This window comes from Trichomonas vaginalis, chromosome II (assembly GCF_026262505.1).
Source record: "Trichomonas vaginalis G3 chromosome II, whole genome shotgun sequence".
Lineage (NCBI taxonomy): Eukaryota > Parabasalia > Trichomonadida > Trichomonadidae > Trichomonas > Trichomonas vaginalis.
The window spans coordinates 14641782-14668186 of NC_067204.1; the positions used below are offsets into that span (position 1 = coordinate 14641782).

The following is a 26405-nucleotide window of genomic DNA, read 5'->3' on the forward strand; positions in this document are numbered from 1 at the left end:
GAATCCTATTTTACTTATTTTAATAAGCTTCATGCGCTAATTGGACGTATTATATCTATAAGTTGCATACACTTTCGGTACCTCAATTGTTATTTGCGATTAAATGCTATTTTCACGGTTCTTCACGCTTATGATTTTTTTTGTCCTAATTTTTTCTGAGTGGATTGTTCAATAGGGTTTTACGTTTAGATTAAAATATTTAAAGTTACTTATACTTTTCATTCGTGAGTAGGTTAATAATGATGATTATCTAAAGATTCTCCATATTGAATTAGATTTGAGCGAAGAGACTAATAAAGAATTTTACCATGTAAATTACAAACAAACTTTGATTAAGTAGTGTAATGAAATAAAAATAAAAGTTTCAAATTATAAAATAACCAAAAAATTATAAATTTTTTTAATAACCAGAATGTAAGAAAGATCTAGAGCTTCCAGGTTCCGAATCTCTACCAGAAGAAGAAGATGTTTCAGTTACAATTGTTGTTTCCTTATCAATACCATCTACAGAGTTTAAGAACTGCACAACATCTACCTGGTGCTTTTTCATTGCAAGTCTGTAAGGAGTTCTTCCACTTTTATCTGTTGGATTCAAATCGATTTCAGGAGCCTTAACGAGAACTCTCACAATCTCAAGGAATCCGCATTTAGCAGCTTCATGTAGAGGAGTTCTCTGGAGTTTACCTGGAACATTAACATCTATATCATCAAGAGTTATCAAGAGCTTGACCATATTAACATCACCATTCCAAGCAGCATAATGAAGTGGTGTAGAACCATGTCTATCCATAGCATTGACATCGATTCCTGGTGCTTCAGAAAGTATCTGGACTGTCTCAACTTTGCCGCCAATAACAGCGTAATGCAAAGGAGTACAACCATCAACATTCTGTGCATTTACATTGATACCGTGAACAGCGCACAACAACTTAACAATTCCATTGTTGTGAGCGCGTGTTGCCATGTGCAAAGCAGTCATTCCGTTTTCATCACAAGCATCGATATTCAACTTGTTTTGGAGTAACAAAACAAGCAAATACGTGTTGTTGAATCTTCCAGCCATTCTCAACATCTCTTCACGCATCTTATCCTTGATGTTCGTGATGAAAGAGAGAATGAACTTGCACTGTCCGCAAGCTGCGCAAATTGCAGAAATTGGGTTGTTTCCTTCGAGGAATAATGCTCCTCTTCTAAGCAAATAAAGGAAACAACTCTTGCTGCCTTGCATTGCTGCGAACTGTATCAATGTTAGTTGCTCGTCGAAGCTTGGGCCTTGCATTTGCTCCCTGTTTTGTGGAGGAACAAGGTCGACTATGTAATTAGAAATTGATCTGTCTAGTTTCACTTTGTTTTCTTCAACAATCTTCTTGAAAGAAGCCAAATCATCGTAAACTAAAGCGTGCATCAATTGGAATGATATCTCTTCTTGGTTCATCTCTCTGTTCTTGCTCTGATAAAGGAATTCAGTCGTATAGAAATCGACTTGTCTCATATCATCAAATCCATTCCAGTTGTTTTCTTTCAGTTCACGAACTCTCTTCTTAAAAACTAACATGTGCTCGTCGTAAATGCCGAACATGCCTTTCTGGATTGTCAACGCCTTCATGAATAAATAACTGGATACATCTGAATTGGAATGTTCAATCATTGGTGCAAACCAATAATAAACAAAAAGTGACGATTGAACGTAAATTGGAGCGTTTGCTTTTACGAAATCCATGATGGCTCCTTCGATCTCTGCGTCCTGGTAGACACCTAGGGTCTTGCACTTGTACAAGAACTTCAAGAAAATGAACTGCTGATGGTGTGGAGGGTTGAATAAAGATACAAAGATTAATGAGAAGATTTGTTGCTTCAAATCTTCATATCCTGGCTCTTCTGATAACATTTTAAGTAAGTTGGCATATATTTCTTCGTTCCTTTGTCTGATTTGGACGGCCTTCATAATATCTTGGGCCAAAAGTAGGATTTTCTGGGGTTCTTCACTGAGCTTGAGTGCGAGGATGGATTGGAAGCTTGGATTGATGTTGTCGTTGTTCATTCCAAGTAAAACTATTTGTAATGAAAGACTTTGGTAAACGTAGAGGTGGCAATTGTCGTCGATCATGTTTAGGTTGAAATATGGCTCGAGAAGAGGTATTGCTTCGCTGAAACCTTTAGCGGCAGCTTGAATAAGATACTCAACTGCAATATCTTCTTGATCTTCTGTCTTTGCGTGGTCAAGAAGCATTTTACCGTATTCAAATTGAGCTTCAGCGTTTCCTCTGTTAGCAGCGGTCTTAAGAAATGTCTCTTCCGTTGCAGATCTCTTTCCAGATTTATTTTTCGCTTGTACTTCTTTGTAAAATGCAAAAGCGTTATCGGCAGTGCCATTATCGGCTGCTGTCCATGAGCTCTTGAATGTTTTGTGCTCGTTAAGCGGATCTTTGAGTTGTTCAAGTAATCTGCCCATTGCAGCAAAGAAATCACGTAATTTTCTGTATGGACAAATCATAAATGTTTCGCAGAGATCGTTGATTTGATCGAGCTTCATGTTGTCGAAGGAATAACGTTTAACAAATTTAATTGAATCCATACCGCCTTGTGCTGAAGCAGCATAGCATAACTTCATGAGCTGTGCTGGTGTGAGCTTGCCTGGATATGCTGCAATCATTCTTTCAATAACTTCAAATGGAAGAGTGGAGAAAAGCGGAGCATCGATGAAACGTGGTAAATTCATGGATATAATTGTTTCAATGCGCTTTGATTTATGTCCTTCGCGTAATAATTTTGCAAAAAGACGGATTAATTCGTTTGGTGGAACTTTTGATGCCAAAAGAGACTCAATTTTAGTAATAAGAGTTGGAGAATCCCAATCTTCTGCGATAACAAGTAAGTCTACAAGGATAATGCCTGATGGAGCGATGGGTTTCATTTGGCAGCATGCGATGTATGTAGCAAATGCGTTTTCTTCATATTCATCTTCAATAGAGAGTGTCGGCGGTAATGTTTTGCCTGTATCTGGATCTACTTGTGGGTTATTTGTAACAGCTTGAAAATATGCAGCGAATTTTCTCGAAAAATTGAAAAATAGAGTTGGATCAATATGGTACTCTACATCATTATGGTAGAGTGTAAATGAACCTGCATCGAATAGTGCGTCCTCGTCGTCTAAGAGGATAGACATTCAATTTCAGTTTTAAACTTTTTTCGTTATCATTTTTTTTCTCAACAGTGATAACGCTCTAAAAAAAATTATGGCTAGTTGAGTGAATAAATATATTATATTTAGTTAATACAGCATAATTATACTTATTAAATGGGGGCGAGCATCATAAGAAAAATTTTTCGAAAAATAGGGGGTGTTAGTATACTCAACCCCCTCATTAATTATCGTTTCTAGAGGAATAGGAACAGAGGCCTTTTTTCAGGTAACCTTTAAGAAGTTTCCGAAAGAGTTTATGCTCATATAACCTCATTTCCAGGTAAATAGGGGGCATTGTTCTACTAAAAGTTTAGTTGCATACTGGCCTCGTTTCCTAAGAAACTTAATCAAGAGGCTATCTCAATAAGCCTTGACTAACAGGAATAGGATTTACCATCACTCTTGTGGAATAAGTAATCAATAATACCGAAACATGCATTTAGGTTCTTTAGCTTACCTTCTATAATGCAGCATTATACTTTCTTCCGAGCATAAATATAAGTAACCACATTTGTATTACACACATTAATTCAAATAATGCTCATACGCTTTTCAAGCAAAACCATTACTCGTCGAATTTTTTATCCAATATTATTGTTGCATTGAGATTATACATTCTAAAGCATCTGAAAATTAATAGAAGATGACGAACTTATTAATTTTCTCGAATAATTTTATATTTACTCGAAAATTAATAAGTTCAATTGTTTATTAAATCAATATTTGTTATTATTATCAAAGACAAATGAACCCGTATTGCTACTTTATAATTTTACTTCCTTAATTTGAAATGGTTATTCTAATTTTTGAAGGAAATTAAATTTCATTAAATATTTTGAAGTCTGGAATTAATATAAGATACGTTTTGCACTATTTTGATGTGAATTTAACATTGTAATATGCCTTTAATAATAAAGTTAGTGTAAAGAGATAAAAATTTAAGTATTACCATAAACATTGCATATTGAAAGATGACTGTAATATATTTGATTTCTCATGCATAATATATTTCTCATGCATAATACGAGAATGTTTTATCAGAATTCTCATATAATCACATTGGAGAATAAATAAGAAGAAAATTGAAAATATCTGAGCCTAGAATCTATTAGTTTGGTTTTGATATATATATTTGTCCCAAGTGTTAAGATATTCATGCAGAAAAATAAAAACATTTTCAAACAAAATGTACAAAAGGAAAGATTCAATTGGAAATTTAAGAAGCTATCAGTATTTTCATATATGAAAAAGTAATGTGTGCACGAATTTAGTGAATGTTAACAATAGATAAGAATTGTTATGGTAAAAATATGCAACAATGTAGTTGTGATGCAAAAATTGAAAATCCTTCAAGGATGATAGTGTGCTCTTAATAAAAGGAAATTAAAAAGAAGTAAAAAATTAAAATTTAGGAAAAATATAAAAAAAGGGGTTTTCTCCGTAGAAAATATGATTTCTTATATACATAGAGGAATGAAACATGATTTCTGAACGAAAATCCTGATGGTTGCATAATTTTGTTCAAATTATAGAAAGAGAATGAAATTTTTTGTTAAGACAAGTAATTACATCTTGGAAACTTTTATATGCCTGTATTATCAATGAAAATTTTCGTTGAATCTGAATAATATTTTCAAAAAAATGTCGACTTTTGGGTTTTAAATGTAATTATGAGTAAATCATCTATTGAATGGAGGTATGAGATACGCGTAGTGTACTATGATATAAAAAGATTCGTTGAACAACCAAACAAGTAGTGATGAGCTTGTGCCTATCGGTTATTGCTTTAAGATTACGGCAGTTCAGTATTACATATTCCTTTATCCTATTCCTATTGGTCAAGGCTTATTGAGATAGCCTCTTGATTAAGTTTCTTAGGAAACGAGGCCAGTATGCAACTAAACTTTTAGTAGAACAATGCCCCCTATTTACCTGGAAATGAGGTTATATGAGCATAAACTCTTTCGGAAACTTCTTAAAGGTTACCTGAAAAAGGCCTCTGTTCCTATTCCTTTAGAAAAAATTCACACAGCAATTTTTGGATAAAAGAGTATCTAAGTATGGGTACTCATAAAACATAGCTTATATAGGTGAATTGATAAATATATTACATTCATAATAGTAATAATATTATTTTCAACAATTCTGACCGTGTAAACTGTTGTATAGAGAATATGTTTGAAATGGTACGATTGTGCAATATTTTATAATGGAAATGTTTACATCTTACTGCTAATATTGTATCTTTTGGGTTCAAATATGTTTAATTAACATTTAATTTAGTAACTATTTGTATAAATGCAAGGCATATGACTATTATAAATAGCAGGAAAGATGTTTTCACCGAAATACGTATAAAATTATAAACAAACACTTTACTATTCTAATATTCGCCTTCCTCGAAAACACACTCAAGAATATCGTCAGTTATTGAAACAAACTCTTTGATATTTTGGTTATCATGAGAATTAAAGATGAATAATTTCGAAAATGCATCAAATGAATCAAAAACTCTAGCAATATTTGTACTTAATGGTTCAACGATACTAAATTCTTCATTTACCTTATTCAACATATCAGCAATAGGAATTATTGCTAATTCATCAATAAATTCTGCATGATTATCATGAACTAGATTATAGCCGCATATCACATTCAAAATAGGACACTGATGAATTATAGGTTCTATAAAAGTTGACGTCGTTAGAAGAAAAGAAGCAAATACGTCTTTTGGTGAATTTATACAATTTGCAGGAATTAAATTAATACAAACAAAGTTAAAGTTAATTTCATGCAAATATGACATAATACGTGATATTTCATCATAATTAATTGAAATCGAAATTGATGTAGGAAAGTTTATAATAAAATATGGACAATCTGCTTCATTAAATGTTCTATCTACCCATTCTTGTGATTCAAATACTTCATTTATGCAATTTAAACAATATTCTAAATATCTGTTTTCATGAGTAGAGTAATCATATGTTTCAAAGATATCATTTCGTATATCATCTCGAAAATATTCGCTTTTTATGCTTGTTGTTGGATCTAAGTTTAATAATATGTAATCTCGTTGTATTTCCCCAAAATATTGAATAAAACCATCTATATAATCTGACTTTTCAGCGTCACTAGGGCCAAACAGCAATTGGGCGTACTTTTTAACTGGTTGTTCTGTAGTTTCATTTGAATCTGTCATAAAAAATTTTAAAAAAGTAATGTTTAAATTTTATCAAATGAGTTGATATTCCTTAATGTTCCCATTTAGGAAAACATATTTAAATCTTCATTTTTTATAATTGCTGAGAATCGAATGGAAGAACATCTTAATGATTATCTTGTAATCTATGATCTTCTTCCTACATTCACAGCTCTAGATGTCTTACGTGTTTTTGAACGTTATGGGAAAATTCTTCACTTTATGTTTATTGGAAAAAATATTCATGTAGGGAGAGCATTTCTTCTCTACGAAGATAGGACAGTAAATAATGCAGTTTTGTCTGATTCAGGATATTTTCACGTAAATAAACCAGAATTTGAAAAAATGATTTCTTCAATTAAAATAAAAACATCAACAGTACTCGTAACTCCTATCTCTGACAAAGAAATGTTCCTTTTGCGCAGAAAGTTAAGATCAACAAGAAACAAACACTTATTAAATATCGGAAATATCACTGATGATAGCATTTATCCGCGTGAAACACAGCGCAGAATAGACATAATTAATGAAAGGAATAGATTATTCTATGGAGATGCAAAATTAATTGTTTCTTCGAAAACTTTACATTTTTATAATTCTCCTCAAACGCTGCAAATGGGTGTTTTGCGAAGAACAATTGTTGAAGCAATTAGAAATTATGTTCTTGAGAACCCAAATGATGATATTTCTAAGCAAATTAACACAGATTGTATCAGAATAACAAAATTAGTTAAAAATGAAGATGGATCTTTATCAATAGCATTTACTCATAATGCATATGCAATGGCTGCTTTAAAGATGTTGAATGGAAATTACAATTTTGCTTCAAATTTCACTCCTATTATTCATTTTGAATTAAAAGAAGGAAAAGAAAGTACTCAAACACAAATCCCAGCGAACCCTAACATAGAAGACTTACACGGAGATGATTTGCCCGATATTCCATTATTTGGATAAATAAATGCCAAAAAATTGTAATTTCACAGGATGTAATCTTACACCGTTCAAAAGTATAATAAATCAGAACGTCTTAATTGATAATCAATGATTTAACATCAAAATTACCTCAAATTATATAAAATAACATTAACTATATAGTTATTAATGAAGCTGTCATCAGATAACTCTGATTGGTATTAATTTATTCAATGTCATTAGCATCTTATCGAAGAATAAACATAAATTGTATGTATCTCTGAATTAAATTATTTCTTTCGTGTCAATAATAGCACAATAGCTAGACATACATGTTAACGTTAGTTATCCTTCAGTATTTTTCTTAGTTAAACATACAATTTTCCAAAAATAAGAAACTTGCAAAAATTGTCACTTTTTTCAATTTTTTTCATGAATTTCTTATTTTTCTTTATTAGTAATGTAAATGGAAAGAAGCTTTCAGTGAATGATACAATCCCTGTAGTTGGTAGTAAAACATTTCCATTACTAAATCCACTAGAATCATACAATTTCGATTATATTCCATTTTGTTTAGCCCCAGAGACACACTCATCGAACAAAATTAAAGCAATTATGGAATTAAATAGAAAACATACACCAATATCTATTAAATATTTAAATACAGTGAAAAATGAGCCACTTTGCAGTATAACAGTTACAAAAGAAATATATGACAGATTTACAGAACTCATTAATCGCCAATTCACATACAAATTATACGTTGGCAAACTTCCTGTTTGGGCTCTTATTGGACATAAAAACTCTCGCAACTCAACTATGGTCTATACAAATTTCGTTTTTCAATTATCATACAGAGACAAGCATGCAGTTGAAATTTCTTTGTCAACAACTACATCTGTTGAAATTCAAGTCGGATCAACGCTTCAATTTTCATACAGCGTTGACTGGTACTCCACCAATAAGAAATATCGTCAAAGATTTGAAAAATACTGCGATTACGACTTCTTTTTATCTCCAGTCAGATATTACGGTCTTGGAAACACTTTTCTGCTTGCTACACTATCAGCAATATCTGTTTGTTACGTACTTACTATGTTTGTCAGCAATGACTTTAGGAGAATCGAAAGAGAAGCCGATATTTTGGATTATGAAACAGAATTTACCGGAGAAAAAGGTTGGAAAGTCGTTCACAACGATGTATTCAGACCTCCTTCAATGAGATTTGTTTTATCAAGCCTTGTTGGCGCAGGAGCCCAAGTTGGAACAATGGTTGTTTGTTTTGTCGCCGCAAATTTGTTTTTGCGATTGCATTACAAGAGAAACTCAACGATGAATGTTGCTTTTGCTGTTTACGCCATCTCTGCTTTATCTTGTGGCTACTTTTCAGGTGCGATGTACAAAAAATGGCAAGGAAAGCGTTGGATCATGCAATTGATATCAGCATCTGCTGTTATACCTTGTTTCTACTTGATATATAAGCTGACTGTCTTTATTTTCGCTATTTCAAGCGGAATTGGACAATCAATTCATACAACTCCACTTTTTGTTGGATTTATTTTATGGATATTGTTCGCTATTCCTTTAACTATTTTTGGTGGTATATTTGGCCGCCATTATTTCGTTTTAGGAGAATTTAATGCAAGATTAGGAATAATTAAACGGCAGATCCCTCCAACACCCTTCTATTTGCAGACTCCATGCCTTGCTTTGGCAATAGGATCAATTGGATGGGCTTCTGTCTGTTACGAAGTTTATTATATTATGTTATCTATTTGGAAATACAAATTATACTTTTCATGGTTCTTTATTTCGTTAACTGTTCCTTTAACCGGGATTTCTGTTGCTTGTTCTACAGTTATTGCGATTTATTTCAGATTATCAGCTGAAAATTACGAATGGCAATGGCCTTCTTTCATGGCTCCAGCAGCTACTGGCTTCTTTGTATTCTTAGAATGTTTGTACTGTGCTGCAACAAAAATCACAAAAGAAGGCTTTGTTCAATCAATTTTCCTTGTTTCTTCATCCATTGTGATGTCCACAATTGTTGCAACTGTATGTGGATTTGTCGGATTTGCTTCTTCAGCTCTTTTTGTACGACATATTTTCAGAGCTCTCAAACTTGATTGATTTATGTTTTTGTTTTATAAAAAATAAATATTAGATTGTTGTATTATGAAGTTATAGACTCCTTTTTTAATAAAATGTAAATAAAATGGACATTTTATTATATTTCAACGCAATGCACATGGTCTTTGTTTTTAATACCGACACATTAAATATACAACCATCAGTAGGCTAAATTGCATCAATCAGTCTCAACATTTCATAAAATATCATAAATCGTTATTTATATCATCAATATTGAATCATATTCAGCAATTTTTATTTTAGTGTGAATGGTTTGTTCATTTTAGTAGGAAAAGGTTTGAATAAAATCACCAATATTGTAGATTTAGTATTATGCATATGAAATAATACCTTATTCTTGTAGTATTGTTGCATGCTAAGTAGTGTCAATGATAGAAATTGAGAGCCTATTAATCGTCGAGGAAGTACGATTATTTTTTGGGCGAAAAAGTATCTTAAAATATGATTATTAATATGTTTTTAAAATAAAAAATTTGAAAGTTAATTTGAGATTCTCATATAATTTTTTGAATGAAAAAAATAAATATAGTCTATATGAGTTTTTGAATAATCACACTTGAGATATATCTAAAAAATAATTAAAAATAGAGTTTGAGAAGACATTTCAAGGTGTAATGAAAAGTGTGATATAGAAAATAATTATAGATATTTTAATTTTATATATTGTGCTAAGCATTATATTAAATTTTTAGGAAAAACACTTTTCATAAGTATTCAATATTTGAAAATACGCTCCAAAAAAGAATAGATTCTTTTATATTCGCTTATATAAAAGGAGACTCTCTATCAGATGCGAATGCCTGAATTCAGCACCTCTGATAGAGAGTTTCCTCTTATATAAGCAAATCTTTTTCATTCGTTTTTGTTTATATAAAAACATCAAAATCTACCAATATGAGAAATTAAACCCTGCGAGGCACCAGTCTAGAACTGGCACTTCGCAGGGTTAATTTCTCTTGACAAAATACAATAATCAAATGCTCCAAAGTTTTCAAATTTTTATTAGGAATAGGAGCCTACAAAGCACTGATTATATATCAGTGCCTGGTAGGCTCCTATTCCTTCTCTGAAGCTGGGAAATTTTGTCTGAATAGTTTAACATTTGGACAAAATTTCCCAGCTTCAGAGAAGGAATTGGAGGGTGAGAGGCATATAGGCATACTATATACCTCTCACCCTTCAATTCCCTCGGGAAAGTTCGAAAACTCGGTCGCAATCAGATGCAATTGCGACCGAGTTTTCGAACTTTCTATTAGGAATAGGAGCCTACAAAGCACTGATTATATATCAGTGCCTGGTAGGCTCCTATTCCTTCTCTAAATGGGAGAAACTTTGTTTGAATAAGATAACATGCGAACAAAGTTTCTCCCATTTAGAGTGGGATTTGGAGGGTGGGAGGTACATAGATAGACTATGTATCTCTCACCCTCCAATTCCCTCGGGAAAGTTCGAAAACTTTGGTGCAATCAGCAACGATTGCACCAAAGTTTTTGCGTTTAATTGAAGGAATTGCTCTTTATGATATATACAGTTACAATGCATATATCATAAGGAGCAATTCCTTCCAGATATCTGGCAAACTTGCTCGCAATGGTTCACAATTGCGAACAAGTTTTGTCATTTGTCAAGAGAAATTAAACCCTGCGAAGTGCCAGTTCTAGACTGGTGCCTCGCAGGGTTTAATTTCTCATATTGGTAGATTTTTATGTTTTTATATTAACAAAACTCATGAAAAAGATGCTTATATAAGAGGAAACTCTCTATCAGAGGTGCTGAATTCATGCATTCGCATCTGATAGAGAGTTTCCTTTTATATAAGCAAATATAAGAGAATCTATTTTTTTTGGACCGTATTCTCAAATATTGAATACTTATGAAAAGTGTTTTTTTCTAAAAATCTCAGAATATATTTACAATAGTAAAATAAATAAGATATTTAAATTTATTTTTAAATGCTTTTTTTATATGAGATTCTCAAAAGTTATATCAAAAGTCTGTTTTTTCTAAAATCTAATATCATAATCTATTTCTCATTTTAAGTACATCTTAATTCATTTTATTTTCTATATTTTTTCAATATTTTTGAGGGAATTGTGTTGCTTCCCCGACAATAAAATTGAGAGGTTTACACATTGACACTACTTAGCATGCAACAGTATATGATTTAGAAAATCAAATATTTGTGCATTTTTGTCTATAATTGCATTCAAATTTAGAATCCTAATTAATTGACATATTTAATGAGAAATAATTATCCCAATGAGATTTCTCTTATTTAAATTATTATATAAGCAATAGCTGTATAGTTTATTATTCTAATTATTTTATTTTTATTGAGTCTTTTTAGCTTTCTCAAGTTCCTTCTCTTCCTTTTCTTTCTTGAGATCGTAATTTCTTGCATAGATAATGAAGGCAAAAACAATTATGTGAGTTATAACGCATGAAACACCAATAGCGTAATTTCCAGCATCTGGTCTACTAACGTTAGTCCAAATTTTAGGAATTAAATATCTGAAGAGGTAAAATGATCCAAATGATACAAAAACGATCAAGCCTGAGATGAAAAGAAATGTATTAAGGACTTCTTTGTTCTGTTTTTCGAACATAAGTCTGAAAAGACTTGGACCTGATCGATCAATCTTTGGAAAATAATCCTTCTTTTCTCCTTCCTGAGACATGTGAGATTTTGATCGTCGCGTCACTTTTGAAATTTTCGCGAAAAGTGCCAATTCGAAAAATCTAAAACCATATTAATGTCTCTTAATTTAATAGATCCATCGAGCGGTCGATGATTTTATTCATTTTTATGGATGTTGCGAAAGATGTTTTTATTCGAATCTTTTCGACTGTAAACCATAGAATATTAAACGATCCCATTAGCCTCTATACTCAAAAATTTTCCCAAATGCTATATCCAAAAGATACTAAGCTCAAAAATAGATTTGAATTTGTTGCTGGTGCAACAGCTACACTTTATATGCAAAAAAAGCTTATGAGCATATATATTGTTTACGATTCTGTTATATTTGGCATCAAATTTGATCAGTATATTACGTTATCTGGATTCAATACAAAATTGTTTGCAAAAGCATGCGAAGAGTTACCTATTTCGTCGGGAGATTGCAGATTTTTCTTTGAAACTAGTGTAGAATTTCCGATTTATGGCTTACAATCGGCAGATATCGATGAGATTCCATCAAAAATTGAAATTTTTCCATTTTTAGACTTTGAACACATTTGTTTCTTCACTGCTCGAATACCAGGAAAGTATACCAAAAGTCAAAACTCCAGTAATCAGCCATTTTCAGCCCAAGGAAGTTATAATTCTTTTAGTCATCAATCAATACCACAAAAAGAGTCCCAACATGCGACAGAAGTAGCCACAAAAAGTGCACAGAACGATTATGATGACGAGGAAGAAGAATTCATTCAGCCAGGACAAAGACCAAGAAGTATAAATGAACTTGAAGAAGAAGATGTTGTTGACGTTTTCGAATGCCCCAGAACCTTGACGTATTTCCACGAAAATGAAGAAGAAGAGCAATACGTTCCATATGTTTATAAAGAACAAACTCAGCCAACTCCAGAAGGAGTTTTTACAAGATATCTTTCATCATCTTCGGATTCTTCTGTTCCATCGTCTTTAATTGACTATCAAAGCAAAAATTCTAAGTAACTTGCATCAAAATATAGAAAAAAAACTTTATATTTGTTGAATTGAACCAATGAAAATGAAATTAATGCGAACATACTTAAATGAAAAGGTTGTAATGTAAGTATATAATATTTTGTAGAGTAACACTTTGAAATTGTTCTCAATAAGTTGAATTTTTTTTATTAAAATATACTATTATCTTAATAAAAATATGATGTATCAATATAAAATTCATACAGAATCTATTTTGTATTACTCACGATGCTATTAGAAGTCCAAATAAAAATATAAAATCTCAAAATCAGGATAATTGCAACCTAATTCCATATAATATGTTTCTTATAGATTTTACTTGTTAAATATGCAAGCTTATTTAAAATCTATAAGAAAGAGCCATCAATGCGGTTTTGTAAACTACTGATTGGTCGACCTTTTGATTCATGCCAAAGCAGGTCACTACACCAAAGGAATTCCTTGCTCTTGCCGCTCGCTCTGATGCTAAGTGGGTTAAGGTAAAGAAGGCCAGTGATGATAACACAAAGTTCAAACTCCGCACAACAAAGTATCTTTACACACTTTCCGTTAAGCCAAAGTTCGTCGAGCTTGTTCAGAACTCCATCCCAGAGTCCCTTGAAGTTATCGTCCTTGACAAGAAGGCTGAGTAAAACTTTTTATAATGCTTGGTATATGATTTAACAAAACAAACATATTTTATGTTTCCAATTATCTATAAAAATACTACGATAATCATACCAAATATAATATTACCACTATTTTCTTTTTTTATCCAATCTTTTTTGATATAATTTTTTTATAGAACAATTTTGATGACTTTTTTTGTGAAAATATGAATACAGTAATGGTTTAAATAACATTTATGATTAAATCATCCGAATTTATACCTTACTTTCATCAACTTGGTAATATTGTTGATTTGATGGACAATAATAGCAACCAAGTGCTTCAAGGTATATAAGCTCCATTTCTTCTTCGCTGTCATCAATATCTGGTGTGTTTGGAGTCTGGAATAACTGTTTTGAAGGTGAAGAACCAAAAGCATCCGAACTTTCTGTTTCTTCTTCCTCTTCAGAGTCATCCTCGATTTTCTTTGTGAAAGCTGCCGGCTTTGTATCTTCTACAGTATGTTGTGCTCTATTGTATTGAGGAGTTGCTGGGATTTTACGCCTAATGGGTATTCTAGATGTGCGCTCTTTCTGGCTTGTTTGCTCACGGCGCTCACCAACTAAGATTGTTACAGATGATAATCCATTGTATTTTACTGCATCTGGTAAATCATTGCCATTATTTTCAGGAAGTAACTGGAATGGAATCGAAAATACATTTCTAATATGACAAGTAGGTATAATTTCAAAGCTGACTAAAGATTTAAATACGTTATTATCAAAATACTTTGACATGATGTATTCTAGATCGAAACAGACATTTGTCCATGTATTATCTGGTACATCAATTATATCTGACGTTATAGATTGTGATGTTCTGACGCTTTTAGTTTGACCTGCAAATTGGACCTTTAATGTATCATCATTATCATTTTTCATATTAAGAACTATGCAGACATTTTCTCCAATCCTCTTATATATTTGAAAAACAATGAATTTGTTACTAATTTTAAGTGAATCGGTTAGAGAATTTGGGTATTTAAATCTTGTGACCTTAGTGCTAATTGTATAAGATGCTGTTCCGGCAAAAGTTTCATATTTCATATCTTTGAGCAAATTTGGACCAAGGATCTTTTCGATTTTCGACATAATTTTTTTTTATTCATGTCACTTTATGTTCAATATTGAAGGAAAAATTAAAGCATTGGAACACGCTTACAAGTGTTAAACAGTCATGACGACAAAGAAATGTTCAATCAAAATCAAAATTTTATAGAGATTCTGAGACATGAAAATCCTATGAATGAGAGCATTATAATATATCTTAGTGGGTATTATATTAATTGAATTCTCTATGGCCTGATGCCCTGAGAATAGTCAAAATATCAAATGAACCCAAAATCAAATTATATTAAAAAGCATTATAATAGGAAAGGATCTTTTTACAATGGTTTAAGATAGTAGAAAATAAAATGTTGTTGAAATTTAATATTTCCAATATGGAAGATATATTCTTATTATTGAATTATCATTGTTGCATTTTTTCTTGATTATATTTTCTATTTCAACAACGTTTTCATCATCAATTAAGTCATCGAGGTTATCAATTTTCAATTCTTCTTTGATAGCCTTTGCATTCTTTTCAATTTGATCCATTTTCATATCAATTTCCTTCATTTCCTCATCCTTTTTCCATAAATCATCAAATTTGTTTTGGAGATTGACCAAATCTTTCTGATTTTCTGTTATCTTCAAATACTTATCTTTTCCCGGAAAGCATGATATGTATTGATTGAAAACATTTAATTGGAAGTTATTCTGTCTGAAAACATCTTTGAAAACAAAGGATAATGAATTTCCACCAACACAAATAATAATATCTTTTGGACTACTTTCGTTTTTGGACTGTTCCTTTTGAACAGATGGATCTTGTTTGCCCTGATTTTGAGGGCTGTTATCTATAGCTGGAGGAGAATCTACTTTTGGACTACTTTCGTTTTTGGACTGTTCCTTTTGAACAGATGGATCTTGTTTGCCCTGATTTTGAGGGCTGTTATCTATAGCTGGAGGAGAATCTACTTTTGGACTACTTTCGTTTTTGGACTGTTCCTTTTGAACAGATGGATCTTGTTTGCCCTGATTTTGAGGGCTGTTATCTATAGCTAGAGGAGAATCTACTTTTGGACTACTTTCGTTTTTGGACTGTTCCTTTTGAACAGATGGATCTTGTTTGCCCTGATTTTGAGGGCTGTTATCTATAGCTGGAGGAGAATCTACTTTTGGACTACTTTCGTTTTTGGACTGTTCCTTTTGAACAGATGGATCTTGTTTGCCCTGATTTTGAGGGCTGTTATCTATAGCTGGAGGAGAATCTACTTTTGGACTACTTTCGTTTTTGGACTGTTCCTTTTGAACAGATGGATCTTGTTTGCCCTGATTTTGAGGGCTGTTATCTATAGCTAGAGGAGAATCTACTTTTGGACTACTTTCGTTTTTGGACTGTTCCTTTTGAACAGATGGATCTTGTTTGCCCTGATTTTGAGGGCTGTTATCTATAGCTAGAGGAGAATCTACTTTTGGACTACTTTCGTTTTTGGACTGTTCCTTTTGAACAGATGGATCTTGTTTGCCCTGATTTTGAGGGCTGTTATCTATAGCTAGAGGAGAATCTACTTTTGGACTACTTTCGTTTTGGACTGTTCCTTTTGAACAGATGGATCTTGTTTGCCCTGATTTTGAGGGCTGTTATCTATAGCTAGAGGAGAATCTACTTTTGGACTACTTTCGTTTTTGGACTGTTCCTTTTGAACAGATGGATCTTGTTTGCCCTGATTTTGAGGGCTGTTATCTATAGCTGGAGGAGAATCTATATGTGGATGGTTTTGTTTGAGTTGATTTAATAAACATTTTAAATCTTCTTCTGGTGAAGTAGTTGAACTTGTATTCTTTATTCCACTTCCTTCCGATTGATCTGAGTTTCGCTTTGAAGTCGCCTTTTGTGTTTGAACTTGGACAGATTTTATTGGAGGTAAATTCGGGAATGTTTTTGGAGTTTGAAGTAATTTGGTTGGAGGTTGATTTTTAGAATTAATAATTTTTTTTAGCTCATCGTTATTGGTATAATTGTCTTCTTGACACTGAACTGTATTAATACCATTAAATTTTTTAACAAAATTATCAAAAACATTTTTGCATCCATCATAAATTTCTGGATCATTTTTAATTTTCATACAAAAATCGCATGTTGTAATCTGTTCACAATTAAAAAGTGATGTAATACCGCTCATTGAGTTTTCTTTGAATTTCTGCGATGTATTGATTAAACATTGGTAGTATCTCTTCCTTTCTTCTTTTTCTTTGTCATTTGGCTTCTGATTTTTCATCAAAGTATAGATTTTTTTGATTTCTTCATTTTCTTTTATATTTATATGATCAATAACATAATTATAAACGTAAAGAGTTAAGTTGATTCCACCAAGAAAATCATAATCAAACTTCATCAAACTAAGATTGTTGTCTTTATATTCGAATTTGTAAGCTTGTGTGATAAAATCTCCTGAATCGTAAACGATTACAGTGGAATTTTGTACAAGTGGAATATATTCTTGAATGTATGCCGAAATCATATCTGATGATTTAATAAAATGCGTTTTCTTATCGAGATTTGCAATTTGAAGTGAATCACGTATTATCTCAAAAATGGATTTGTCCTTATCCCACCATTCTTGGTATACTATTATGTATTCGTATTTGCCCTCAGGGTCTAATAGCTGAAGGAGTGACTTTAAGAAAATGGCAAAATTTATTTCTGGTTCGAGAGTGTCTGATTTATCTTCAATTCTTTCAAAAAAATTTCTGTGCATGTCTTCTTCATGTATGCAGAGATGGGAAACTCCAAGTGTTGAATTTAATATTTTATTATTTACGATTGAAAAAAGAGTCGGAAATTTATTATCAGTCATGCTGGGTATATCAAACGAAACCTTTCCGTTCTCGAATTTCCCAACTTTGGTGATGCTATTACCAATATCAATTAAAAACATTTTTATAAAAAATGCCAACAATTTATTTTGTAAAAAAAATCTAGGTTAATAATTGAAATTTCGGGTGTTGTTATCTTCAGATCTTAACCCATTAGTCCATAAATTGCTATCTATTTCCAAAATCTTTGAATCTTCTTTCATGGCTTCAAGTAACATTCCTTCTCAAATTTGACATGATCGTAGATTATATATCTAGTTGCCAAAGTGCTTCTATCACATCATCTAAAAAGTTAAAAAGAAAATTATAAGCTTCTTCAATTTTGTAATTTTCTATAAAATGTTTTCGCCAAAATCAAAATAAAATAGAAAAATTAAAAATTGCGATTATTAAAACATAAACAATAATCTATATATTTATTCTATGTTCCAGACTGTTCTTTAAGGATATTGTAACATCTACAAGACAATTGGAAATCTCCTACTTGTGATGCTCTTATTGCCAGCAAAGGAATTAGATGTTTGTAGTCAGGATATCCTTCAATTACAGCCAAAGCAGCAGACAAACAAACAAATTCGATTAATCCTTTAATTAATATATCTTTATGATCCAATCCAATTGTCTTCATGAGTAATGATGGTATCTTCTGATACAAAGTAATAATTCCGTAATAATCATATATTTTTATTATGGAATTAGCAATTTTATTGATGTCAACATCATAATTAGCAAGTGCATGTTGGATAACAAAAGCAAGACTCGATTTCTGTGGCAACATCGAGATTAATTCTGCATATAAGATTGTTTAATCGAGTTCCAGGAGAATTACACAAGCATCTACAACAGAGTTCGGATTATTAATGATATCAGGACAAGATTGGATGTGATTCCAGTGCATTTTTGAACAAATTTCTTTTTGTAATTTTGTCAAAAGGAAAAGTTGCTGAAAAGAGTCTGAATTCACGATTTCTTCCTTTTCCATATGTTGTGCTTCGATTAAACAGTTGTAAGCGTTTCCTATAAAAATAAATTGCAATAATGTTTTTTTCGTTGACTTAAATTCATCCAAAGCTTCATGAGCAGCAGCAATTCGATCTCCTCTGCTAAGATACAACTCAAATCTTACTAGATGCATCTCTCTTTTCGATGCTTCTTCTAATAATCCTTCCCATGTCTCTTTAGTCATTTTTTCGTTAGGATCGACCTTGTGGAATTCCCTGAGGAATGGCTTGATCGAGTCATTGAACATTGTTGCGTTTATCGCGTAGTTCATCATCGAATTTACTGATCCGCCTTCGGAAACTAAGGATTGGGCAATTGCATCGTTGTACAAACCAAATGATGTTAAAATATATATCGATTTAGGCATGGCAACAAAGGTTTTGAGGAACTTTTCGGCCCAATCTGCTAAATCTGTCCTCATATTGCGTCGACTTGGGATGTATTGCTTGTTTGCACGCTGATATATGTAATTTATCTTGGGATAAATGGCGAGCTGGGCCATTTCTCCTTCAAATTTCACTTTATCCCAATCAGATAACAAAATTAACTCCAAAATCTCATGGTTGATGAACGAATGCTTAATAAATAGGTTAAGCAATGGAGAATTCCTCGCCATGAGATCTTTTGTTGTCAATTTATCGTTTGTAAATAAAGATGAATCATATTCAAGCAAATCAAAGCTTGGATCAACTGATTTCCTCTTTTCCAGATACTTAAAAGCATCTTTGAAGAAACCAAATGTCAACATCAACATACTTTTTCCAATATAATATTGATTTCCATGGAAATTGAAAATTTTTTCCATTTGAGAGTACATTTCATTCAAATCAAGTCTGAAAAGTACTTTTTCAAGAGAAAAACTTCCGATTTCGAAATTATATTTCATATTCATAAAACTCATTGGATAAAAGTGCAAAATCTTATAAAACATCTCAAATACAAAACAATTGATATCATAGTTTTGTAAAATTCTCGATATTCGCTCAGAAATCGAAATTTGACGAAATTCTTCTTCAAAAGTTTCGATTTTGACCGAATGTACATATTCTTCTATCTTTCTTGAGCATATTTGTTTGATTTGATCTTTGTTGTCTGCAATTTTAATGACAGATTTTGCAATTTTAATCAAATCAATAATTTCATCAGTTTTTTGGTTTTCCATGATACTTACTAGGTTCTCCTGGCTCAAGAATGCTTTATCGCATTGAGATAATGTGAACAAATAACTTTTTGACGAAGATAATTTTTCAATAATTGATTCTTCGTTTAAAACAGAGATTTCGTCTTTCAAATGAACTGGAAGCTTTGAAAATGCTTTTAGCTTCATTTTCTCTTTCTTGGAGATCGTGTTTTCCAACTCTGGCACTTTTCCAATGAAATATTTTATGAAATCTGGGAAATTTCTCAAAAATATCAAAGCACAAGAGTTCAAATTACTTACAGCTAGTTCTATATTCTCTTTTGTCTTATGCTGATCAACGTAAGACACCAATATTGGCATTACTCCGTGTTTTGCCAAAGATATAATAATATCTTTTTCATTTGTACTGGAAGTATAATGTTTAATACTGTTATTAAGCATTATATTGTTTAATCTCTTGTTTTCCAGTTCGTTATTGAAGATTCCTGTGATTTCTATGCAATGATAAATTCTTTCATCAGATAATTTATCAATTCTCTCCATGACGCAGTTGAAGATCTTCCGGGGATCGAGTCTGTACAAATAGTCATCTAATACGTCATCAGGCAGTTCAGGATCTTCGAGTTTGGAGATAAAACTTAATAATGAAAAATTGTCACTTTTTGTTTTGAATTTTTTGAATTTTTCAGGAATCATCGGGAAAGAGTTCGGATCGAACATTGTCATTGCAATACACGTGCAGACAAGAGGATGCTCGTGAAATGACATGGTCACAAACTCTTTTGTCAAGTCAAAATCATCAATATGCTCCATAACCCACTCAAACAAGTCAATTTTAACGGCAGCGGCAAGGTTTAATGCATCGTTTGTGTTTCCTCCATTAATAGCATTAGTAAAAGCAGTTCTGAAGGAAAATGGAATCGAAAATGAAAATCCTTGGTCGAAAATACATCTTGAGAACAGAGACATGTAGTTTATGAACGATGACAAGGTCGGTGATGATGAAATTATGTCTCTGAAGGCTTCTCCTCTACGATCAAATAAAAATTGAACTGAATCTTGGTCGAACTGGTTAACTAAGCGCTTTATATTGTAGTTTATGGGTTCCATTGGCTGTAATGTTCTTCCGTATTTGAGAGAGGAGATTCTTTTGACGATTAATGAGCTGATTAAAGGAAAATTATCTTTTACAGACTTTAATTCTTGAGCTCCATTGATTGAACTGAATCCATATTCGATCTTAACGCTTGGAGTCATCTCTACTTCATTCGGCTGTTTCTTATTCATAATTAAATTGTAGATATCAAAAGCTTTCTGGTAAAGATCTTTGTAGAGTGGGCTCTTCTGTATTATTGTCTGTGCCTGATTCCAGTTCCTACTGGAGATGGCCCTGTAAAGTGCTTGTTTCCCTGCAAGAAAGTAATTTTCTATTTCAAGGCCACGTTGGCCCGAAATTGAGGGCAAAAGTGAAATAAGACCCTGTTTTACATACGGTGATTGAATGTATTCTTCAATTGTTCTCAGCAATGTTTGAGCTAATTGAGCTGCACAGACGAATTTCCCGTCTTTCTGGAGGAAGAGGATTGAAAAGAGTTCGTTGTAGACTGTGGATCTCTTCTCTGGTGATATCATACTGATGAAATATTTAATATTATTCATATGCTGGGAAATGTTGATGTTTTGGTTATAGATCTTGAATAATTTGAGTATATTACTGATGGCAAGATATGTTAATACAAAATCAAAGTCAGTTTTCAAGTCATTATCGTTGAACATAATAAATTTCTTATTTAAGTAATTGAGGATCTCTGGATTGTTCAGTTCTGACCTTAAAAGGAATGGGAAAGAGTATTTTTGGAAATTTTCTACATTAATTTCTTTCATAATTATATCTGAACACATTTGAATGAAAGTGATATCATTTTTTGCTCTCATATACAAGCCTGATCCCCAAATATCATTCACATCGTTCTGAAAATAGATTTTGTACTTGGATGGATTTTCCATCATTTTATTATAGAAACTGACAGTGATTAAATGTGAAAATGATGGTATTATCTGTGATGAAACTTGATACTGTGAGAAATTGTCGGAAATGAAACCTTCCGCCGCTGAATTATAAATTAAATCAATAAAATGCGCATTTAAGTACAATGATGTGTTTGTAAGTGATGCTGTAATGCCCTTACTGAGTCCGGGTGATGGTGTTGAGAACTGATATGACTGAATAAAAGTATTTTGTAAATAATGTGTTACTTCTTCATTTTTGAATAAAATAAGCGTAGACATTGGTGATATCATGTTGAATCTGATGTCTTTAAGATCATCTGCCTTGAGATTTGGATATAATAACAGTGAATTTTCTCCAATTATATTGAAAGCTTCTGTTATTCCTATTTGGTTGAGTACCTTTTCGAACAAATTGTATATTATTGCGAAATAGTTTGGAAATTTCTGATTAAATTCAAGTAAAGCTGATAAAAATTTTGGAAATTCTGTTTTTGGTGCTGGAGTATCACTGAAATTAGCATTTATGACTGGTTTCAAGTCATTGAATTGTGGTATTTTCAATGAAATCAAATCTGAAATGAAAAGATTTTGTGAAAAAGAAGGAGAAAATGATGAATACTTGGATACAAAGCATCGTAACGACCAAGAGGTACGAACTATACAATATAAATCAGGCATTTTGTCTTCTAGTAACTTAAAAAAATCGTTATCTTCACCTTGTGGTATGAGTTCGAAGAATAAATAGGCTAAATCTAAGTTACCAGCAAAGATATTATCTAACCCTTGTGAATGGCATGAAACTAAATTGTGCCAAGCACTCATCTAGGGTTTTATTGAAGATCGATTAATTTAATTGAATTTTGGCCATTCAAATTTCAAAAATCAACCAATGATCACGTATGATATATTTCAATCATTATTTTTTAATTCATAATTGGCGGTTATTCTACCGGGAATTTTATAGAAAAAAAAAATTGAGAGATTCTTATTCTTTTAGTTAAACATATGCGGGCATTATTACTGAAAGAATCACTAGAATTAGTATAAAAAGATAAAACATCCATATTTCAATTGATTTGTTCAAGATAAAGATCAAATTATCAAATTGTATCGAAATTTCTTTCGGCGAAGAGGATTTGGGTCCATTACACCAAAGTGAGAATATGATCTGTTTAGATTTAATCATATTACTCTAATATTCGAAAATATATTTTATATCAATATAAAAATCTTTTTGCTGAAGTTGATTGTTAACTAGTTCTTAAGTTTTGAATGGTAATGCATTGATATACTAAAAATAAATGAAATTAATTTTTAAAATATTCGAACAAATTTTATTCACAAATTTATATATAAATAAATTATTGCTTAGAAAGATAGTATGATGGTGGTAAGTCGTAATCGAAATTATCTGAATTAAATAGCAAATACATCTTTTGATCTCTGATAAGGTCAGATAACGGTGATGATGAAGTATTTGGTAAGCCAAGCTTTTCAACTGTAGCTGCTTTGTTAGGATTTTGACCGTTAACGAATTGAGTTGCAGTTTCCTTTGTTTTTGTCATATTCTTCCTGCCTAAATAATCTAAAACTAATGTGTAGCCCATTTCCCATGTTTCATCCTGTTTTGAAGCATCAAGTACTGGAAATAGTTCTTTCAAATTTTCTGGTCCTTTTGCCAAGATTTGATTTCCAAGCTTATTGTAATATGTTGCTTGGATATGGTTAGTAATTCCTTTCTGTTCGAAGATGTCCTTCAGTACTTCTTTCTGAGATCTTTCTTGCATTATTTTTCGTTAAAAATAGCGTTAAAAAGTGACAACTCTAACTCAAATTAGAATATTTGTCTAAAAATTATTGCATCTATGTGTATTAGCTTATCAGTTAATTTCAGCCTATGTAAATTGATCCGACTTTCAAAATAATCATGAGCTAAATGAATATTCATGACTTCGAATACATTGGAGCACACATTAAAGAGATATCAACAAAAATAAGTTCATCACTATGTTCAGACTAGAAGATATCAAAAAGATATGGGAATTTACAAAATTGGCAGCAAATGACTGAATTACTCTTTTGGAAGCAATTTTCATCTATAATTAAAGCAAAAAGATTATATATCTGCATTCAGAAAGTCAATATTTCAATACACATCATATTGATACATCATTTATTTTTGTCTCAAAAAATGATTGTGTTGATACTGATATAGAAGCAAATGATTATCATTGAAGCACACTACTCATTGCTGTATCAAAAGGCTATCGAATAAAGAAGCAAAGAATAATTATTGAAGAACTCCACTCATTTTTGCATCACAAAAAGATCATCAAAAACTTGTTAAATATTTTATTGATATTGGAGCCAATAAAGAACTGTATTTGCTATTCAATTCAGATATTTTGAACATCAGAAATAGATCATCATTATATCAAATAGACTTTCTTTTTTTCAGCAATAAATGATCATCTTGAACTTATTAAATATTTTAGCTCTGCTGGAGTTAATAAAGAAGCGATTAACAATTGTGAATGAATGGTATTAATGGTATCATCAACTTCACGTATTTTGCTTGTTAAATATCCTATTACTGCTATAGCTGATATAGAAGCAAATAATGATTGTGGATAGACAGCACTTATTGAAGCATCAACTCATTTGACATAAAAAAATAGTTATCATATGAAACAAATACAAAAGATTTTTTTACACAAAAAAAGAGAAAAAAATTACCACTGATCGACCAATTTGAGTCCAAGTTTTGTTGCGTACTCTTTTAGAGCAGTGAAGTAAGTCTGTGACTCCAGGCATGGTGGAATACTTCCTTTGTCGCATGAAAGTCTCTGGTAGAACTCAAACTGTTCCAAGTTCAAGTAGACAAAGTTCACCAGAGTGAGATTTGGACCGGAAGGAGTAGGGCCAATCTGTTCTCTCGGAATCCAGTAGCATGATACTGCAATAAGCTTTGCGAGAACTGCTTTTATGCTTTGAATTTCAATTGTTTCGACAGATTTAATCAATTGTTGCAATCCTGCTTCAGTTATGTACTGGGATATTCTACTTGGTGAGTTAAGAAGCAAGTTTGTCATTGATTGAATAGCTAATACAACTGATGATTCGTTAATTCGGAGTTCTCCGTCGTTATCGAAGAAGAAAACATTGATATTGTGGATGGATTGTAACATGTATGGAACGAAATCGTATTTGGCCACAAAATGATTGAAGATTTCGGCATCAAATTGGTTTGACGTCAAAAGATACTGATGGACAACAAATAAAGTGGCCCAGATGGAAAGTGTGGTAATGTCGCATTGTAAATCACTCTCTTCTTGTGGATTTTCGATGTTTACGTCGTATATCGGATCATATTTTACAGAAGAGTTCAAAAATCTCGATGTTCCGTGGAGAGCTTTGGCCAGGTACTCAACAAATTTAGGAATCTGGGCTCCAACTGTTGTCAAAAACACTCTGGCTTTGTCATTATGAGATTTATCGGCCATTGGGCTTCCGTTTAGGTAATCTATGTATTCCTGTGATATTGTGAACTGCTTCTGCATATCCTGGACCTCTTGGATTGCTTTTGGAGGTGGATCATAAAGTAAATAGTTCAAATTCGCCATAGAAAGCTGTGTAGAGTTGGAAATAAATGGCTTCATTGTATAAGAAATACGCTTGGTATCAATATCTGTGTATTTGTGATAAAGGAGACTCATTAATGCAATTAAATGCTTCTTCGTAACGGATTGGCTTGAATTTAATAGGGAGGCAATGATCTCTGATGAATTGTAAGCTTGGTTATCAGCTAAGAAGCCTGAGCAGACGCATACAATGTTCAAACAAAGAGCTTTATCGATTGGATTCTGACATTTATCGAGCCAGCCAATGATAACGTGCGCAATATGTGTCTTCTTGAATAATGTTACGACTAAATCTAAATCATTACGTAAAATTATTGAGTTAAGAATTTGCAAAACTTGAAGTGGAGTTGAGGAGTACTTTGGAATTAAAGGAACTATATTTTTCTCTGTGGCTTCTAATGGTTTTGGCACATTGGCTTCGATATAGAGTTTCTCTCGTTGAGTATAGAGTAATTTGATTAAATTTTTAGGTTGAAACGGTTTATGAATAAAATCTGATGCAAGATCTACATGTGTGTCTTCAACCTGTTGATCAATGAATGTAATTTTTACTGGAGACAATGAAAGCTGCTCTTGTTGTGGAGGAAGAAACATTTGGACGATTGATAAAAGTGACAAAATAGCGAAAACATCTTTTATCTATTTCATTTTAGTGTTTCTATAGATATTTATGATTAAAGAACCATATAATCTATTACTTCAAATTGTAAAACTTGCTATTCTAATAGTTTCGCTCATTTTAACATATGCAAAACTAAGAATTAGGAATGTTTTTTCAAAGTGAAGTGAAAAAAGTTTTAAAGATCTGCTTAGTAGTATATGTGGAAGGGTTTAGTGACTTTTTTTGTTTCATCTATATATAGACGATGCATTAAAATATATTTATTTATAAATCATTAA

The 26405-nt window shown here is 32.0% G+C and overlaps 11 protein-coding genes and 1 pseudogene across 12 annotated transcripts, besides 1 other annotated feature; 4 read left to right on the forward strand and 8 right to left on the reverse strand.

Annotated features, from left to right (window-relative positions):
• Positions 1–400: 400 nt before the first annotated feature.
• Positions 401–3166, reverse strand: TVAGG3_0545240 (protein ubiquitination; the record flags this gene model as incomplete). Its single annotated transcript, XM_001309272.1, has 1 exon — positions 401–3166. One exon carries the CDS (start codon positions 3164–3166, stop codon positions 401–403), a length of 2766 nt encoding a protein of 921 aa, XP_001309273.1.
• Positions 3167–5567: 2401 nt separating this feature from the next.
• Positions 5568–6403, reverse strand: TVAGG3_0545250 (GTP binding; the record flags this gene model as incomplete). Its single annotated transcript, XM_001309273.1, has 1 exon — positions 5568–6386. One exon carries the CDS (start codon positions 6384–6386, stop codon positions 5568–5570), a length of 819 nt encoding a protein of 272 aa, XP_001309274.1.
• Positions 6404–6500: 97 nt separating this feature from the next.
• Positions 6501–7560, forward strand: TVAGG3_0545260 (uncharacterized protein; the record flags this gene model as incomplete). The annotated part of the gene is made up of 1 exon (XM_001309274.2): positions 6501–7343. One exon carries the CDS (start codon positions 6501–6503, stop codon positions 7341–7343), a length of 843 nt encoding a protein of 280 aa, XP_001309275.1.
• Positions 7561–7733: 173 nt separating this feature from the next.
• On the forward strand, positions 7734–9431 carry TVAGG3_0545270 (secretion of lysosomal enzymes; the record flags this gene model as incomplete). Its single annotated transcript, XM_001309275.1, has 1 exon — positions 7734–9431. One exon carries the CDS (start codon positions 7734–7736, stop codon positions 9429–9431), a length of 1698 nt encoding a protein of 565 aa, XP_001309276.1.
• A 999-nt stretch (positions 9432–10430) lies between these two features.
• Positions 10431–11067: a mobile genetic element.
• A 653-nt stretch (positions 11068–11720) lies between these two features.
• TVAGG3_0545290 (uncharacterized protein) lies at positions 11721–12135 on the reverse strand (the record flags this gene model as incomplete). The annotated part of the gene is made up of 1 exon (XM_001309276.2): positions 11783–12058. The coding sequence occupies one exon, from the start codon at positions 12056–12058 to the stop codon at positions 11783–11785; it is 276 nt and encodes a 91-aa protein (XP_001309277.2).
• A 222-nt stretch (positions 12136–12357) lies between these two features.
• On the forward strand, positions 12358–13404 carry TVAGG3_0545300 (uncharacterized protein; the record flags this gene model as incomplete). The annotated part of the gene is made up of 1 exon (XM_001309277.2): positions 12358–13128. The coding sequence occupies one exon, from the start codon at positions 12358–12360 to the stop codon at positions 13126–13128; it is 771 nt and encodes a 256-aa protein (XP_001309278.1).
• Positions 13405–13516: 112 nt separating this feature from the next.
• On the forward strand, positions 13517–13825 carry TVAGG3_0545310 (structural constituent of ribosome; the record flags this gene model as incomplete). The annotated part of the gene is made up of 1 exon (XM_001309278.2): positions 13548–13772. The coding sequence occupies one exon, from the start codon at positions 13548–13550 to the stop codon at positions 13770–13772; it is 225 nt and encodes a 74-aa protein (XP_001309279.1).
• A 178-nt stretch (positions 13826–14003) lies between these two features.
• Positions 14004–14879, reverse strand: TVAGG3_0545320 (Cilia- and flagella-associated protein 20/CFAP20DC family; the record flags this gene model as incomplete). The annotated part of the gene is made up of 1 exon (XM_001309279.1): positions 14004–14879. One exon carries the CDS (start codon positions 14877–14879, stop codon positions 14004–14006), a length of 876 nt encoding a protein of 291 aa, XP_001309280.1.
• Positions 14880–14967: 88 nt separating this feature from the next.
• TVAGG3_0545330 lies at positions 14968–17923 on the reverse strand (annotated as a pseudogene). The gene has a single exon: positions 15216–16960. A coding segment is annotated over exon 1 (1745 nt).
• Positions 17924–18103: 180 nt separating this feature from the next.
• Positions 18104–22703, reverse strand: TVAGG3_0545340 (uncharacterized protein; the record flags this gene model as incomplete). The annotated part of the gene is made up of 1 exon (XM_001309281.2): positions 18517–22686. One exon carries the CDS (start codon positions 22684–22686, stop codon positions 18517–18519), a length of 4170 nt encoding a protein of 1389 aa, XP_001309282.1.
• Positions 22704–23118: 415 nt separating this feature from the next.
• On the reverse strand, positions 23119–23931 carry TVAGG3_0545350 (uncharacterized protein; the record flags this gene model as incomplete). The annotated part of the gene is made up of 1 exon (XM_001309282.1): positions 23226–23651. One exon carries the CDS (start codon positions 23649–23651, stop codon positions 23226–23228), a length of 426 nt encoding a protein of 141 aa, XP_001309283.1.
• A 619-nt stretch (positions 23932–24550) lies between these two features.
• On the reverse strand, positions 24551–26099 carry TVAGG3_0545360 (uncharacterized protein; the record flags this gene model as incomplete). Its single annotated transcript, XM_001309283.1, has 1 exon — positions 24597–26099. One exon carries the CDS (start codon positions 26097–26099, stop codon positions 24597–24599), a length of 1503 nt encoding a protein of 500 aa, XP_001309284.1.
• Between the last annotated feature and the right edge of the window lie 306 nt (positions 26100–26405).